The sequence below is a fragment of the Macaca fascicularis genome, chromosome 5 (genome assembly GCF_037993035.2).
Source record: "Macaca fascicularis isolate 582-1 chromosome 5, T2T-MFA8v1.1".
NCBI classification, from domain to species: Eukaryota; Metazoa; Chordata; class Mammalia; order Primates; family Cercopithecidae; genus Macaca; species Macaca fascicularis.
Window position 1 is genome coordinate 144,668,423 of NC_088379.1, and position 19,133 is coordinate 144,687,555.

Genomic DNA, 19,133 nt, shown 5'->3' on the forward strand with positions numbered 1-19,133 from the left:
TTTTAGTACAGATAGGGTTTTGCTATGTTGGCCAGGCTGGTCTCAAACTCCTGGCCTCAAGCGATTGGCCCACCTTGGCCTCCTAAAATGCTGGGATTACAGGTGTGAGCACTGCGCCCAGTTTATTGTCGTATTTTGAACAAAGGGTTGGTGAGACAGCAAAGGAGAAGGTTCCAGGTCCTAAGTTAGATTGGTGCTTGGCAGCCGGACGTGGTGGCTCACGTCTGTAATCCCAGCACTTTGGGAGGCCGAGGTGGGTGGGTCACTTGAGGTCACGAGTTTGAGACCAGCCTGGTCAACACGGTGAAACCCTGTCTCTACTAAAAATACAAAAATTAGCTGAGTGTGGTGGCGCACACCTGTAACCCCAGCTACTTGGGAGGCTGAGGCACAAGAATCGCTTGGACCCAAGAGGTGGAGATTGCAGTGAGTTGAGATTGCTCTACTGTACTCCAGCCTGGGTGACAGAGTGAGACTTTGTCTCAAAAAAAAAGATTGGTGCTTGGGGCATGATAGTAAGTAGTTGGCTGGTTCCTTCTATCAATGGTGGAGGAATGGGCATGTCTGTAGCTTCGGGACTTCTTTTATGTGGAGTTAAAAAGGAACAACCTTTATCTCACACCAAAGGGGCCTCTATGTCCACCCTACTTGGGTATCATATCATGTTTCGTGGAAAGGACACTTGGTATCAGAAGACTTTGGTGTGAGTCCTGATTCAACACAGTTTTACTGCGTCCTCTTGGAAAGTCCACCTCATATCTCTGGATCTCACTTTCCTCATCTGTAAAATCATGATAATACTACTAATAGTTATCCCATAGGGTCTTTGTCATGACAAAATGGGGTCACATATAGAAAGCACCTTATACAGTGCCTGGCACAAAGTAGGATTCAACTAATATTGGTTACTGCCTGTCTGTGAGCATGCATCTGTGAACACACATGTGAACAGAATTATCAGCCTGTACTCCACCCCAAAGGAGATGCCTAGACTGTGGATTCAGGAATTCCTTATGAAAAGCACGACTCTTTGCTTAAATTAAAATATTTCACTTGGCTGGGTGCAGTGACCCATGCCTGTAATCCCACTACTTTGGGAGGCTGAGGTGGGTAGATCACCTGAGCTCGGGAGTTCGAGACCAGCCTGGGCAACATGGTGAAACCCCACCTCTCCCAAAAATACAAAAAACTAGCCAGGGGTGGTGGCACGCACCTGTTGGTACCAGCTACTTGGGAGGCTGAGGTAGGATGATCGCTTGAGCCTGGGAGGCAGAGGTTGCAGTGAGCTGACATTATGCCACTGCACTCCAACCTGGATGACAGAGACCCCGTCTCGGAAAAAAAAATTAAAGTAAATTAACATATTTTACTAAAAAAAAAGTTCCTGAAATACAGGTTGGTTAACCTCTGGTACACTGCAAAAAACCAAAAACAGACCCTGTGTTGAATTTCCAGGCCTGAAGCTTCTTTTATAATCCTCTTTTATTTTCATTTTCCTGCTCATTGTCATCACCATTTTCAGAGTGTAGATAACTGACAGACTGAAAAGAAAGAATTCAATTTCAGGTGTTGATTGTTGAAGATGACCCGAAGGCACAGTGGTTAAGAGCCTTAACTGCTCTGCCTTGGCGACCTGCTTTTCCTGTCTGTGATCTCGATGGTGATAGTAGTGGCCTCACTGAGTTACTAGGAGGACTGAATGAGACAATGCATGAAGAGCATCTAGCACAGCACCAGCCCAGAGTGAGTGGTCTATAAATGTGAGCTACACGATTAGCAGTCAAACCAAACCTTTGTGCCAAGTGGCTTAGCCACTTGTCTACAGTTTGTCTAGAAAAGCAGCTCTTATCTATTTGTCCATTTGGCATTTTGTACTAGACTGCAGTTAAAAAAGCTTATGAAAATGTTTTGTTTATGTTAAAATGTACATATCAGGACCAGGCATGGTGGCTCACACCTGTAATCCCAGCACTTTGGGAGGCCAAGGCAGGTGAATCACCTGAGTTCAGGAGTTTGAGACCACCCTTACCAACATGGCAAAAACCTGTCTCTACTAAAAATACAAAAATTAGCCAGGTGTGGTGGTGCATGCCTGTAATCCCAGCTACTTGGTAGGCTGAGGCAGGATAACCACTTGAACCTGGGAGGTAGAGGTTACAGTGAGCTGAGATCGCACCATTGTACCTCCAACCTGGGCAACAAGAGTGAAACTCCATCTCAAAAAAAAAAAAAAAAAGGTACATATCAATACCAATGATTTTTGAAACAAATGAATACCATTAATTGGTATCTGAATTTCATATCTGGTTATTATTCAAGTAGTCTTCTCATTACCCCAAATAACTAAGATTTGATCACCCTGGGCTTGCAAACAAACAAACAAACAACAATAAACAAAATGAAAACTGGCAGAGTACAGGGACTTGGGTTTTGTACAAATGAAACCTTCTCGTCTCCTGTGCTCTCTTCCTTTTGGTGAGAAAAATCATGTCCTTGCAATGAAATAAAAAACCTGGTTTGTTTTAAAGGAGTAGTCTTAAGTAGCATTTATAATTGTTTGTTACCACCCCTTTAAAGGGTTGTTGTTAAGCTGTGTGCAGCTTGGAATGACGCTTTGGCCTAATTCACCCTGGCCACGAAAGCCTTGGAGTTAATCACAGTGTCAGTTTCATTTCACATGACACATGTCCTTTGCCATTTCTACCCGTCCTTTAAACAGAAGTAGTAGCTTCAGTGCTTGTTATGGGCTGCCAAAGAGAGCAAGTCATTGCCAGGAAAATTTTTAAGCCATTTCAAGGATGCAGGAAGGGACATTCTTGACGAACCTCCAAATCCTGGCAATTTTGCTACAGATTAAATGCACATGATCTGATTCTGCTTATGCTAACAAGCAAGATGACTGAGGGACTGCAAGCTATAACTGAAAAGAAAAGGTTGCAGGAAGCTCACCGGCTCCTAAGAATAACTGGCATTCTCACACCAAGCTAAGGAGAGCAATGATGATGGTACAAAGAATCCCAATTATATCCTCTAGAGAACAGTCAGAGATGTTTGGCTTTGGGAAGAACATGTTCAGGGGTCATATAAAAACTACTAAAGTGTATGTAGGGCTACCATGTAAAAGAGAGGCTGACATGGGACACAGGAAAAAAGGGAGACAATTAGGGCCAAGGGCTGAATATTACAGGGAAACTCATTTGGGCTCATTATAAAGAACTTTCTAGGCCAGGGGTGGTGGCTCACACCTGTAATCCTAGCACTTTGGGAGGCCGAGGCAGATCACCTGAGGTCAGGAGTTCAAGACCCGACTGGCCAACATGGTGAAACCCCATCTCTACAAAAATACAATTAGCCAGGTATGATGGCAGGTGCCTGTAATCCCAGCTATTTTGGGAAGCTGAGGTGGGAGAATTGCTTGAACCTGGGGGGCAGAGGTTGCAGTGAGCCAAGATCTCGCCGTTGTACTCCAGCTTAGGAGACTGAGCGAGAATCCGTCTCAAAAAAAAAAAGAACTTTCTAGTCATCGGAGCCCAGAAGCTAATTTTGTAATGTCTATTTCATTTGTATATTTCTCTGAACCTTTGTGGATAATGTAAGCTCCACACCAATGGAGGTTTCCAAGAAGAGGTTCAATGAGCAGATGGAAGAGAAGGCTCAAACTCTAAGAGGATTATTTGTATTTTATACACAGAGTATAAATATATGTACTCATTTTATATATTTACCTTTTGAAGTAGATAATTCAGTGGCCTTTCAACAACTGAATATCACAAATACACACGAAATTCTGCAACCATCACCATCATCTAATTTTAGAACACCCACCTTAGAACATTTTAATCACCCCAAAATGAGACCACAATGAGATCCCATACCCATTAGCACACACTCCCCATCCCCCGTCCCCAGCCCTAGGGAACCACTAATCTACTATCTATCTCTATGGATTTCCTACATTTTGGACATTTCATATAAATGGAGTCATATATTCTTTCACTTAGCATAGTGTCTACAATTCTCATCCATGTTGTAGCATATGTCAGTACTTCATTCCTTTTTATTAGCAAATAATAGGGACTCTGATTTTATAGGTCTTTTCCAACACTGACACGTCATGCCCTAGGCTTAGGACTTTATTTTCCTTCTTCCTTTCACGTCATAAAAGGGCTCCTGGCCGGGCGCAGTGGCTCACACCTGTAATCCCAACACTTTGGGAGGCCGAGGCAGGTGGATCACCTGAGGTCAGAAGTTCAAGACCAGCCTGACTGACATGGTGAAACCCCACCTCTACTAAAAATACAAAAAAAATTAGCTGGGCGTGGTGGTGCATGCTTGTAATCCCAGCTACTTGGGAGGCTGAGGCAGGAGAATCGCTTGAACCCGGGAGGCGGAGGTTGCAGTGAGCCGAGATCTCGCCATTGTACTCCAGCCTGGGCATCAAGAGGGCAAATCCATCTAAAAAAAAAAGGGGGGGCTTCCTTATCTTCTCCACTGTGCAGAGTAATTTCAATTTTTACTATTATTTCAAATAACACTATCTTTAATTGTCCAGAATGAGAAAACTGAAGGACAAAAAGAGCAGCTATAAAACAGCAGCCCCTCGGTATGGTACACTATTTCCATATCATTTCTCCTCTTCAAAGCACTTTCCATTTCTTAGATTGCAAAGCCACAGAGTGAGGCTGTTTATATTTTGAGTTTCAAGTCATAACCCTGAGGCCGATGGCGGAGGACCCATGGTCATTCGGATGAAGCAGCCTTTATCTGAGGCAGAATAACACCTTTTACTGTCCTCCTCAGTCTCAGGGCCCTGAGGCACAGATCCGCCCCAGCAGCTCGGAGTGATACTTACATGTCGTAGATGCAGTTTGGAGTGAAGGAGTGATTTGCCTTGTGTCCCAAGGAGGCACAGTACTTGGATACATGGTTATAGGGCTCAGGCACATCAATGACTGTTTCTTCATCAAGGGAGAGGGTGTTCCCATTAAGGGCCCAGTCCCTGCTGTCAACCTGCAGAAAACAAAAAAGCGAGCCTTAGAGAGGACCTTTCTCCCCACAGTTCAAAGGACATCAGAGATATTAACTCATTTATCTTATTATTTTTGTTTTTGAGACAGGGTCTCACTCCATCACCTAGGCTGGAGTGCAGTGGCATGATCTGGGCTAACCACAACTTCTGCCTCCCAGATTCAAGCGATTCTCATGCCTCAGCCTCCTGAGTAGCTGGAATTACAGGTGTGCACCACCACACCTAGCTAGTTTTTGTATTTTTTGTAGAGATGGGGTTTCACCATGTTGGCCAGGCTGGTCTCAAACTCCTGACCTCAGGTGATCTGCCCACCTCGGCCTCCCAAAGTGTTGGAATTACAGGTGTGAGCCACCACACTCAGCCAAAACTTCAAGATTTGAGCACTACAAAATGAAATAAAACAAAACAAAACAAGGCATCTCTCCACACACTGAGAGTGCAAATGACATGTGTGGTCAGTGCCATGCAGCTCGACTTACTATTTGTTCATTTTTCCTTGTTCCATATGAAAAAAAAGGATTTAAAGTCCCTGATGAATATACATAAAATATAACTAGATAACTTGAATTGGATAAAGAAGAGGAGGCAAAAGAAAAAAACAAAGTAAGAACACAAATGGAACCAGAAATGTAAGGGATGCAAGAATGTACTCTAGGCAAGTCCTCTACCTTTGTTACAGGTGGGAAATCACTCTGACCAGCAGGCAGCCATCGATTACCAGCATGCCTTCTTATCTACAACAGGGGTTACTAACAGTGTAACCATCAGGCTTCTCTTCTCCAAACCACTCCTGACCAACTCACCCCAGGAGCTGGCGATGACAGCAGTCCAGCCTTTTGAAGCCAACACGACGACATTTTCATACAAAACTGTTAACTCTCAAGGTATACCATTTCCCCCACTGCTAAATTGTAATTGTGCTTTTGTTTATATGTGATAGTCCCTCAACTGATGTTTACTAAGTGGTACCATGTGCCAGGCACTGTTCTAGGTGCAGGGGATACAGCAGTGATCAAAAGCAGAAAAAAAGCCTCATGGATTTTTTTTTTTTTTAATACTTTAAGTTCTAGGGTACATGTGCATAACGTGCAGGTTTGTTACATATGTATACTTGTGCCATGTTGGTGTGCTGCACCCATCAACTCGTCAGCACCCATCAACTCGTCATTTACATCAGGTATAACTCCCAATGAAATCCCTCCCCCCTCCCCCCTCCCCATGATAGGCCCTGGTGTGTGATGTTCCCCTTCCCGAGTCCAAGTGATCTCATTGTTCAGTTCCCACCTATGAGTGAGAACATGCGGTGTTTGGTTTTCTGTTCTTGTGATAGTTTGCTAAGAATGATGGTTTCCAGCTGCATCCATGTCCCTACAAAGGACACAAACTCCTTTTTTATGGCTGCATAGTATTCCATGGTGTATATTTGCCACATTTTCTTAATCCAGTCTGTCACTGATGGACATTTGGGTTGATTCCAAGTCTTTGCTATTGTGAATAGTGCCGCAATAAACATACGTGTGCATGTGTCTTTATAGCAGCATGATTTATAATCCTTTGGGTATATACCCAGTAATGGGATGGCTGGGTCATATGGTACATCTAGTTCTAGATCCTTGAGGAATCGCCATACTGTTTTCCATAATGGTTGAACTAGTTTACAATCCCACCAACAGTGTAAAAGTGTTCCTATTTCTCCACATCCTCTCCAGCACCTGTTATTTCCTGACTTTTTAATGATCGCCATTCTAACTGGTGTGAGATGGTATCTCATTGTGGTTTTGATTTGCATTTCTCTGATGGCCAGTGATGATGAGCATTTTTTCATGTGTCTGTTGGCTGTATGAATGTCTTCTTTTGAGAAATGTCTGTTCATATCCTTTGCCCACTTTTTGATGGGGTTGTTCGTTTTTTTCTTGTAAATTTGTTTGAGTTATTTGTAGGTTCTGCCTCATGGATCTTAATAGTCCAAAACAAGTCATGTGATACCGATATATGGCACCTGGTACCATCTACCTTATGCTGCCATTAGTTGTGTATTTTTCTTATCTCCCCAACAGAATCTAAATTTCATTAGGGCAAGAAGGGTGTCACATTCATTTATACAATAGAACATAGTGAGGTTCAGCACAAAGCCAGATTCTGCAGTTTGAAATCCTACTTGAACTCTGCTATTTGCTGTATTTTTGACTTTAAGCAAGTTGTGTAATCTCTCTAGGCTTCAATTTCCCTACCTGTAAAATGAGTAAGTAAATAATATATCAATATCCCAACGTCACCTTTTGTATGCTGAATTTCTCTGGATTGCTGACAGAAGTCTGGCCTTCGCATGGAACATAGTCTGACAGACCACAGTGCAGTTTGAATACATCACCATCTTTTGTCTGTGCAACTGCTTTGAAAGTGTAATAACTTTATTATTTTACAGCATTTCCCTCTTACTGTTCCATAGGAATAAATGCAAAGGTGAACATAAATGTGGGATATTAGCCATAAGCTTAAGGTCCCCATACACGGGTATAAGTCAGATAAGGAAGGAGCGCATAAGCTGTGCTAAAAACATTGAACTTTTGCCCTTAGGCAGACACTTAGCGAAGTTAGTTGTAAAGTGAAGAAATAAAAACAGAAAACATACATGAAGCCTTTGAAATATATCAAAGATTATATCTTAAAGGCAAGAGGTGATTCAACTCTTTAACATTTTGTTTTTAATTTTTTTGACAAAAGAACTCCTCCTGACAAAATGTAGGATATAGTATGGCTTTTGCACAAGAAGATGTAGGGGGCCTTCCTATAAAGTACCCCACCCAACGTCGTAAGTTAGTTATTTACAGAGTCTGACTGGATCTCAATTTTTTTAGACATTGGTATAGTCCAATATACCAATTACTGTCTTATTGATGGCATCACCCCACTCTCTATAAAATAGCTGTGGAACTTTTGAAAAATCATATTAAGGCTTAAAATAAAGAGGAGGAGAATGTCCAATCAATTTTACAAAAAAGTCAATCTGTTTCTTTAACTTTCTAGTGAGTACTAAGGTAAAGAGATTTTGTTTGAAGCAAAGTCCTTTAACCAACAAAGTTGATTTTCCACTGTCACCCCCACTCACCTCTTGGTGTGTAATTCGAACTCCATTATAAAAAGACATAACAGTATTAGGTCCCACTGCTACCTTTGAAAAAAGTCCTTCTCCAGCACTGGAAATAAGAGATTCAGCAACATAAACCCTAAATTGAAAAAAGAGTTGAATAGTGACCTTTTCAGTTTAATATGTCATTCCTTACATCAAATGCCAAAATATCATTATGGCTACTGAATCCAAAATGTCAATTCATAACTCAACTAAGAAGGGAGGGAGGAAGAAAAAGTTAAACCACAATATTTTGGCATTGGAAATTAAACAAATGGTAGTTACGTCTCTTTTAAGAGTGGTGTTTAAAATTTGCTTTCTAATATAGAAATTATCATTATATTTTCATAAAGATGCTCAGTGCTTGATATGAGGTATTTTTTTGGAAGATTTATGTTTTTAGTTAATGACAATTTTCACTGTCTTACTGGACAAGTAAGCATTTTTTCAAAGTTAATTAAAGCGATATCTAAGTTTGTCAGTGTTAGATGGGAGGGAAAGGAGGCTGTTTTAGTTAAGCCTCAAGATGAATCTTTTATATGAAACAGTGACAATTAATAAGATATATCCAATAAGCATATCCCAACAAAAGGGTTCATGACAGGGGTCAGTTAACTATGGCCTGAGGGTCCAGTCTGCCTGCTGCTCATTTTTGTAAGTAAAGTTTTATCTGGACACAGCCACACCCATTTGTTTAGTATTGCCTATGACTGCTTTAGCTCTACAAAGGCAGAATTGAGTAGTTGCAACAGATATTATATGGCTTGCAAAGCCTAAAATATTTACTATGTGGCCCTTTACAGAAAAAGTTTGCCAACCACCGTTATAAGAAAACAGCTGGTCGGGTGTGGTGGCTCATGCCTGTAATACCAGCACTTTGGGAGGTTGAGGCGGGTGGATCACCTGAGGTCAGGAGTTCAAGACCACCCTGGTTAACATGGTGAAACCCCATCTCTACTAAAAATACAAAAATTAGCTCGGTATGGTGGCGGGTGCCTGTAATCCCAGTTACTCGGGAGGCTGAGGCAGGAGACTCGCTTGAACCCAGGCGGCGGAGATTGCAGTGAGCTGAAATTGCGTCATTGCACTCCAGCCTGGGCGACAAGAGCAAGACTCTGTCTTAAAAAAAAAAAAAAAAAAAAGAAAAAGCACTCATAATTATGGAACTGGATTTAATCAGACACTGGGATGGAATGACCCTACAGGAACTGATCATCTGTAATTTTAGTTACATGGCTCATGCTTATTCATGAACTGGAAGACTAATTTATTGCTTTCAACTCTTTACTTCTTCCCTGTGATAGAATTATATACATCCTGCCACTTTGCCACGTGACCTTGTAGTGCCTCCCTCAGGGTGGGTGGAGGATACTGACTTCTCACTTGGCCATCTGATCTGCTTTGCTGGTAGAACATGGGCAGAAGTGGCTGCAGGCAGGTCTCAGGTGTGAAGGGCTGGGGCAAATTTCTGATGGCCTCCTCCAGACTTTTCACTGTCACCACTAGAAGAATATGCCCTAGGGGGCTGTTGCTCCCTGTTTCTCTTGTAAAGAAAACATGTGAAACAGACTTGAACCCAACTTGAAACCTGGAGTCCAGCCTAAGCCAGCTGAGCTTAGCTGATTCCAGTCAAAAGTGGCTGAACCTCAGCCAACCTACAGAACTATGAGTGTAAAACAAAATGTTTGGTTCTGTAAACCACTGAGAGTTCTGAGGGCATCATTATGCAGCCTCATCACAACAATAATAACAGAAAAGACTAACACATATGGCTACGGTCTTGTGTTTCAGAGCTAACAAAAAAGCTAAACCCTTCCCTTTGTAACTGGGCCAGAGCCTCATGTCAAAAAAGAGTCCATTCGTCATTGTGACCTTGTGGGGTCAGCCCTATCAGTCGAATGGGGGAAGAGGCCTATTTCTCAGATGGGAACAGAAACTCAATGGGAGGTAAGCCATGATTACAAAAAGTGAGGCAAAGAGAAAACCAATTTCAGATAGTACGCTTACTCATAAACAGATCTGTTGCTAAGGAATAAGAACAATCCCAGAGAGGGTACCAGAGAAAGCCACACCAAGACTCAAGAGCTACAGTTTAGCCATCCTCATAAATAAGACATGAAGTGCGACAGGACGTGACCCTCTGGGGGTGGGCTTACAAACCAGAAACTTGTCATTTATAAGCTAGAATGTTTTTATGCCTCTCTCTTACACTTTCTTTGTTTCACTCTTGTCTTCTCTTAGTGAAAGAAAGAAACTGTCTTGTGTTCCAGAACACCTCAGCTGGACTAAGATGAAATGGAGGCATCCTGTGTGCACAGGCTAGAGCTTTAAAGAGCATGAAATGTTCCCCTAGAGGGCCAGCATGTGACGGTAGCACAGACTGTAAGAACGGGATGCTCGGCCAGGACATAGCTGGCTGCCTGGCTCAACTGCCTTTTTTTTTTTTTTAATGGAGTCTCGCTCTGTTGCCTAGGCTGGAGTGCAATGGCATGATCTCGGCTCACCGTAACCTCTGCCTCCCAGGTTGAAGCAATTCTTGTGCCTCAGCCTCCTGAGTAGCTGGGATTACAGGCATACGCCATAACACCTGGCTAATTTTTGTATTTTTAGTGGAGATGGGGTTTCACCATGTTGGCCAGGATGATCTTGAACACATGACCTCAAGTGATCTGCCTGCCTTGGCCTCCCAAATTGCTGGGATTACAGGCATAAGCCACCATGCCCAGCCTCAACTGCTCTTTCTACCTGGAGGTTATACTTTAGGACAGACACACAAGCTGTTCTGTGATTTATGGGTGGGGAAACTCTCTTACAGGGTCAGATTCTACATAAGAATAAAAACACTGTTCCTCAGAATATAGAAATGTTTATTTGAGGATTTGCAAAGGAAAAGGACACTTTAATGAGGAGCTTGGTCTGAGCTGGAACCTAGCCTGGGCAGAGAGTCACAGAGGTGCATAAGTTCCTACCACTAGGCTTCTTTAACCTCACATAAACAGTGCAATTAAAACCACAAGGAGGACATTACCTTTCTGATTCATAAGGATCTGGAAGAAGAGCATTGGTAGAAATGCAAGATGAAGTCGACTTATCAAAGTGGTACACTGAATCTGAAAAGCAAACAAAAATATCAGTACAGGTGCAGAGTTAGGGAAGAGCATTTATAACACTTCTCTCTATTCATGGGACAATGGAGAGTTAAAAAACCAAAAGTCTTGATCAAGTTATACCAACTAGAATGAAGTTCTTCAATTTAAGTGGATACATTTTAGATTTACTCTTCACTTTTATCTTCAGGACTTCATGAACAGTCATCAGATGCATCTCTTAACATCCCAATTCGCTCTTGAATTTTCCTTATTAAAATGACTTAAAGGATGCTTGGGAATCAATAAAACGCTTTGTCATGAAATTCTGAGATCTCTTGGCTCAGATCAAATTGGATGATGGTTTTAAATTTTTCTGGTGGTTTTCTTCATTACAGATACAGTCTACAGAATCCAACAACTGAACCCTGGCAGTTGTCTCCTTCACTAAGAATAAAGTTCTGCCTCACCAGAATTAAGGAGAACAGCACTGCTTTTGATAAAGCATTAACAAAGTAATCTCCTTTCTATTATGGTGGTTCAGAAGCCAGTTAGTAATTTAGTCTAGAAACCAAGGCACACAACCGCCCGAGAATGAACACTGGCTCTCTGTGAATGGTTAGCCTAAGAGAATCTTCACAGAGAGCACTGAAGATAGATGCTCTGAAGGTTGATAGGGAAAGAAACAAGATTTAGAATCAGAGGGCTTACTCCTGCAAAGCAAATGATTATACACACTAAGGGAAAACTCATAATCCCATTAAGTAGTTCTTCAGTAGTTACCAATGGTCACTAGGTCCTCTTTCTGTTTGTTTGTGAGTGGCTTTTTTTGTACCACCAAAACCCCAAGGAATACCTCAAACTACAAGTCAGAAACCAATCCAAATCAGTCAGTGTCTGCAACAGAAACAGACCATTTGAGTGTTTCTTTTTTTTTTTTTTTTTTTTGAGACGGAGTCTTGCTCTGTCGCCCAGGCTGGAGTGCAGTGGCCGGATCTCAGCTCACTGCAAGCCCCGCCTCCCGGGTTCACGCCATTCTCCTGCCTCAGCCTCCCGAGTAGCTGGGACTACAGGCGCCCGCCACCTCGCCCGAGAGAATTCAGTTCAGGGAATTGGTCATAGAGGGGATGGAATGCTGACAAGACAGATGGAGCCGTGAAGAGCCCAGACACTGGCAAGAGCGGGAAGCTGCCGCTGCAGGCGGGAGGGACAGAGCACACAGTGGTGCTCCTGGAGCTCTGGAGCTGGGTAGTTGGAACTAGCCTGGGCCTTACTCAAGGGAGATGGAATCAGGAGGTGACGGGGCCACTGCTGGAGATGCTGGTTGACACAGAGAGGGCTTCTGCCTGCTGCCTTCTCCTGCTTTGTCCCCAGCCAGCCAGCGGCCTCCCTTTGGCCAAACTCAGACAGAAGTCAAACACACAGGAGCCTGAAAAACGCAGGCCACAAGGGGCAGCAGCCTCTTGCAATAATAGCAGGCAGTGAAAGAATGACGAATGGATTGGATCTGAGAGCAAAGTGGTAACAGACCACCAAGCAATCCATGAAAAGAATTTAAACCACCCTCCCCCACTTTTATTTTCTTTTCAGACAGTCTTACTCTGTCACTCAGGCTGGAGGGCAATGGTGTGATCTCAGCTCACTGCAACCTCCGCCTCCTGGGTTCAAGCAATTCTCCTGCCTCAGGCTCCCAAGCAGCTGGGATTACAGGTGCCTGTCACCATGCTTGGCTGGCTAATTTTTGTATTTTCAGTAGAGACGGGGTTCACCTTGTTGGCCAGGCTGGTCTGGAACTCCTGATCTCTAGTGATCCACCTGGCTCAGCCTCCCAAAGTGCGGGTATTATAGGCGTGAGGTGCTGTGCCCAGCCGCCACTTTTTAAAAAGAGCCAGAATTGTGTGTGGAATATATGTTCTATTGAGTGGAAATTCTCCTATGAACTTTCATCTAGCTCCTTAGACTAAAACTTTTATGACAAATGTACTGAGTGCCAACTACATGTACAACACTAGGGACTACGTAGATACAAAAAGGATTAACCTCTGTTGCTGCTTTCAGGGAGTGCATACTATCTCTTCCAATGCCTGCTGTCCCTTCTTCTGCTCCCTTAGACATGCACAGGCTGCAGGCACATCCTTTACTTTCCCTCCTTTCCTCTACAGAATGTTATGCCATTTGACTAGAATTCATTTATTCAATTGACAAACATTCATTATAAAAGGTGAGTTAAGCTTAAAAGATGGAGCAGGAATTAGCCGAGGAAAGCAGTTACTATGTGGAGGAGGGCTGACCAGGTAAGAAGAATTCCAGCCAGTGGCATAGGTGAGAAACTCCACAGAAAGTACGTAGAGAACTAGAAGTAGTTTGTGGTGACAAAAGCACACAGAGAAAGGGAGAAGCTGGTGAGGCGACAGGCCAAGGAGTGTTTTACGTGAGATATTTGCATTACTTTCTCTCCTTCCCCAACCATTGGACCCTACAGTCACATAACCCTATACCCCCTAACCCGCTGGCTAGTCAACAGGTCAATAATTATAACTGAAAGGGGCAGAGGAGAAACACAAACATGGCAGAACATTAGACTAAAGATCTGTCCATGGGATCTTCAGAGTGCCAGAGCAGCCATGGTTCCTGGCCCTTTTGAGGCTCAAACTATTTAACATTTCAAAATACCTGAGGTCTGCAAGAATCTTGCTGTTAAATTCCCCCTGTCTTTTTTGCCTTAAGTTAATTTGAAGTGAATGTTTATTTGCAACCAGAAGTGTTTTTTTTTTTTTTTTTTTTTTTGAGACAGAATCTCTGTGTGTCACCCAGGCTGGAGTGCAGGGGTGCTATCTTGGTTCACTGCAACCTCCACTTCCTGGGTTCAAGCGGTTCTTGAGCCTCAGCCTCCTGAGTAGCTGGGACTACAGGCATGCACCACCACACCCAGCTAAAGCAACCAGAAATTCTAAAAAAATAATAATTCCCTTGAGAATTCTCACTCTCAACATTTTTTTTTTTTTTTTTAAGACAGGGTCTCACTCCTGTCGCCCAGGCTGGAGTGCAGTGCACTCGGCTCACTCCAGCCTTGACTTCCTGAGCTCAGGTGATCCTCCCACCACTGTCTTCCAAGTAGCTGAGATTACGGGCACATGCCACCATGTCCAGCTAATATATATATATATATTTTTTAGTAGAGACAGGATCTTACCATGCTGCCCAGGCTGATCTTGAACTTCTGGGCTCAAATGATCCATCCGGCTCAGCCTCCCAAAGTGCTAGGATTACAGCTGCGAGCCACCAGGCCCAGCCTACTGTTTCTTATTTATAGCAAGAAGAATGTAATAACAACAACTTTCATTACAGTGTTTTATGGTAGGTGCTAATATCCACATTTGGTAATGAGGAAACAGGTTCTGAAAAAATAAATAACTTGCCCAAGGATAATATAGTAAATGTTAGAGCTAGGTCTCAGATTAGGTGATTCTTAAATTCAGGCACCTGCCACTAAAAATGCTGCTACTTCTGAAGTTTTAAAATTGGCATCACCAATTGGGATCCTCCCTTGTTTCAAGTCTCCTCATTTCTAAATATTATAACAGTGTCTCCTTTTAGAACATAGATCAAGGGCATATATATCAGAGTTTGTAGTTCAAAGATTACTACCTCCTTTTTTTTTTAAATAAACTTTTCATTTTGGAGTAATTTCAAATACATGACATGCATCACTTAATGAAGGGGATACATTCTGAGAAATGTGTCGTGAGGCGAGTTGGTCATTATGCAAACATCAGAGAGTGTACTCATACAAACCTAGATGGTATAGCCAACTACAAACCTAAGGTATTAATAAATGGTACAGCCTATTGCTCCTAGGCTCCAAACCTGTACAGCGTGTTACTATAGGGAATACTGTAGACAACAGTAACCTAATGGGAAGGATTTGTGTATCTAAACATATCTATATATAGAAAAGATGCAGTAAAAATATGGTATAATCTTAGCTGAGTGCAGTAGTTTATGCCTGTAATCCCAGCACTATGAGAGTCTGAGGCAGGAAGATCGCTTGAGGCCAGGATTTTGAGACCAGCCTGAGCAATACAGCAATACCCTGTTTCTACAAAAAAATTAAAAATATTTAGCTGGGTGTTGTAGTGCATGCCTGTAGTCTTCGCTACTGGGGAGGCTGAGGCAGGAGAATCGCTTGAGCCCAGGAGCTCAAGGCTGCGGTGGGCTATGATAACACCAGTCCACTCCAGTCTGGGCAACAGAGTGAAATCCTGTCCCTTAAAAAATAAAATGAAAATAAAAACAAAAATATGGCATAATCTTATGGTACCACAGTTATTATGGGCCCATGACTGTATATAGAAAAGTTGCAAAGAAAGCACAGAGCATCCTCACTGTTCCTCCTAATGTTAACTTCTTACAGTGCATGGTACATTTGTCAAAATTAAGAAACCAACACAGATACATTACTATGTACTAAACTCTAGACTTTATTTAGATTTCACCAGTTTTTCCACTAACGTCCTTTTTCTCTTCCAGGATCCAATCCAGAATCCCACATTGCATTTAGACTGTCTCCATTTTTAACTTAAAAAAACAAAAAAGACATTTAAAGCAACCCAAATTGGACCTAAATATAAATGCTAAATTTTTCACTTTTGGACAAGCTTCCTTTGGAGATTCTTCTTCAGATCCCAAATAACTAAATACTATTTAAGCCTATTAATGCCTAGATTTATTGTCTTTTCTATTTTTTTCTCCCTATAACCAAACCTGGATCAGAAATACATGCATATATTATTTTCAAGGAATCAGACCAATTCAATAGCTTTCTTAAGCTGTGCCACTCAAAATGCAAAATCTTGATTTTTCTTTGTATATTTTCCAGATTTTCTTTTTTTTGAGACGGAGTCTCGCTCTGTGGCCCAGGCTGGGGTGCAGTGGCCGGATCTCAGCTCACTGCAAGCTCCGCCTCCCAGGTTTACGCCATTCTCCTGCCTCAGCCTCCTGAGTAGCTGGGACTACAGGCGCCCGCCACCTCGCCTGGCTAGTTTTTTGTATCTTTTAGTAGACACGGGGTTTCACCATGTTAGCCAGGATGGTCTCGATCTCCTGACCTCGTGATCCGCCCGTCTCCGCCTCCCAAAGTGCTGGGATTACAGGCTTGAGCCACCGCGCCCGGCCCAGATTTTCTACACTTAGTAATTTTATGCTCAGAAAAAATGTTTAGTGTGACATGTGTACTTCTAAAAGGAAAATAATACTTTTTTCAAATATGGATTCCATTGGGTTCACTCATACACGTGCTCCATGCAAGATGTCGGGCTCGAGATGCCAATATGCATTTATATTTTCCAGTCACAGCTCAGGCTCAATCAACTTTACAGTTTAGAGATCTACTTGATTTGGTTCTTTATTATCATAGTGCAGTTTTTTGGAGAGATAACCGTTTGAAATCAATTGAATTACTGCTGTCATTTCTTTATTCCCTCACTATATGAGAATTATATACCTAGGCCCTTTGTCACATGACTTTTTGGTATCTCCCACTAATGTGCATGGTGTAATTTCCCTGTCTCACCGATGTCTGGCTTGGCCATGTGACTTGCTTTGATCAGTGAAAAGTGGGTGAAAGTGCCACCATGTCAGTTCCAAGGTGAGGTTTCAAAAGGCATCACAGGTATCTGCTTATGCTCTGACACTTCTGTGATCCACTGTGGGAAAATCTTGCCCCACATTGCCATTGTCCCTTCAGATTAGGTCCCAGAATTAAGACAGAGAGCTGACTCAAACCTGACCAGAAGCCTCAAGTCTGGCCTGGCCCCCTAAGCCCAGCCTCAGCCAGCTGGAGTACAGCTGCTCGGCAGAGCTGTGGTTGCTGTTGTAAGCCACTAGGGAGGTGCAGTGTCTGTTATACAATAAAACCTGACTAATACATGATTAAAGAGAACTACACAGAAAGGAAAAGAAAAGAAGCTTCTCTCAAATCAGCCCTAACAACCTGCTTTGGAATTGGAGCAACCCATCTGAAGCAGATTCAACTTACTTCCAGGCATCAGCTCAAAGTGAGGCCTCCCTTCTTCAGTGGACATAAGGGTGGCCAGTTTGCCTTCTATCATCTCTCCATCAATAAATTTCCCATACAGTGCGGTCCTCTCATCAGGGTACACATAGGCTATCTTCTCTCCAGTCATCTCCCCATCTTCATTTACTTCTCCTACAAGGCTTCCTCCATCCTGATGGGAGAAACCAAAAACCAGAAAATATTATATATAGTATGTCTAGGACATGAGTTCCAAGAAATTCCTCTTCTGCACTTCCATTATTAATATAGCACCAGTAGGGATAATAACAGTTTAGGAACCCGAGCTTTTCACCTGGGTAAGAAAAACATGATGCATAGCTCCTCATCCAGCTCCATACAAATAAACTGCTAGAAAGTCATGTGCATATGGGGCATGTATGCCTGATTTAGAGAGTGGTAGACTCTGTTGCCGTTTGTAATCCGGGACAAGTTACTGATACTCTATCTTGGTTTGCTATCTAAGAAACAAATAATGTTTCTTTGATATTTGTAACATCAATTACCAACATTTAAAGGAAATGTAACTAAGTGTTATTTTTGGCCAAAATCAAATATGATGATGATCTTTAGCAAGACACTCCTACCCACTATTCATATGATCTCCCTTCTCGATGTTAAATTTTGGATTTCTAGTGTGTTAGGAAAATCTTCAGTTCAAATGTACTTAAGAATTAATTTAGTGTACATGAGTAAAGAGAGCTGTCTGCTCGTTTTCAGCGACAAACAAAAGGATGTCTGGACACTGCCTTTCTGATACTCCTATACCATCACCTTTTCTGGAATTAGAAGGAAAAGTGAAAAAAGATCAACTAAATCCCACTCCCATCTCAATTCTTTCTTCCCACTCGATTTCCTGCTCCCTCTCACCTCCTTTCAGCAGAGGAGCCCACTGAGCTTCGTGCTTAACTCTTTCATTTATTTCATGCCTAAGGGTCATTGAGTACTTTAGGGCAGAGGCTATCATATAATTCTGTATCTTGATAAGTGGTAGGGACACAGTAGGTGATTCATAAACGCTTTTAAATTGAACTGGGTTACCAAAAAGTAATGAATAATTTAAGCTAGGATGCCAGAGATGTTTCTTTCCTTTTTTTTTTTCCCATCCAGAAGGTCCTCATGGTATAACTTTGAAAATTTAAGACCTTTGTGAGTTTGATATAACAATAGTAATGCCATGACATCTTTTAAAAGCATGGTTAATTTCTCCAACTTGAGGATCTAGGAACAGCTAGCTACTCAAAGTCAGTGATGTAGGATGACTTTTGAGTGATCCCAAATGCTGCTTTTTTTTTTTTTTTTTGCCTTCTAGGAAAAGAGCTGTAAATTAAAAAATGAATCATGGCACTTACACAGAAAGAAAAATACTTAGAAGCATTTTTAATGGATAGAAAGTGCACTAGGGATAGTCATTGCTCTTTCTTCTCTTCAAGTTAATTCTTAATAATTGAGAATACATGGAGATGATACTTTCTGCAATGTCTGCCTTCAGGCTTTTAGTGATGATTATTGAATGGAAGGGTATAAGAGCATTTGTGCTTCTTATACTCTATGCCTAACATAAGCCACCATTACTATTTATTTAAAACAGAAGTCTGTCTTTCCAGGGTCTCACACCTTTCCCCTTAAATGTGTTTGATTTGATTTGATTTTATTTATTTATTTATTTATTTATTTATTTATTTATTTTGAGACGGAGTCTCGCTCTGTCGCCCAGGCTGGAGTGCCGTGGCACAATCTTGGCTCACTGCAAGCTCCACCTCCTGGGTTCACGCCATTCTCCTGCCTCAGCCTCCCGAGTAGCTGGGACTACAG

At 42.2% G+C, this 19,133-nt stretch overlaps 1 protein-coding gene across 15 annotated transcripts in view; it reads right to left on the bottom strand.

Moving 5' to 3' along the window:
- SETD7 (SET domain containing 7, histone lysine methyltransferase) overlaps nt 1-19,133 on the bottom strand; it is a 52,170-nt gene that overhangs the window by 6,864 nt on the left and 26,173 nt on the right. For 6 of the 15 annotated variants that reach the window (XM_074040496.1, XM_074040498.1, XM_005555949.4 and 3 more), the window contains 4 exons: nt 17,283-17,472; nt 11,188-11,269; nt 8,139-8,256; nt 4,853-5,010 (listed from right to left, as the gene is read on the bottom strand). In XM_074040496.1, the coding sequence (XP_073896597.1) occupies nt 4,853-5,010; nt 8,139-8,256; nt 11,188-11,269; nt 17,283-17,430 (506 nt within the window). In that variant the 5' untranslated portion in view covers nt 17,431-17,472. Of the gene's footprint in view, nt 1-1,213; nt 1,542-3,697; nt 4,456-4,852; nt 5,011-8,138; nt 8,257-11,187; nt 11,270-17,282; nt 17,473-19,133 lie in introns of those variants that run through there. The other 9 variants (XR_012435119.1, XR_012435120.1, XR_012435115.1 and 6 more) reach the window with 3 other exon arrangements.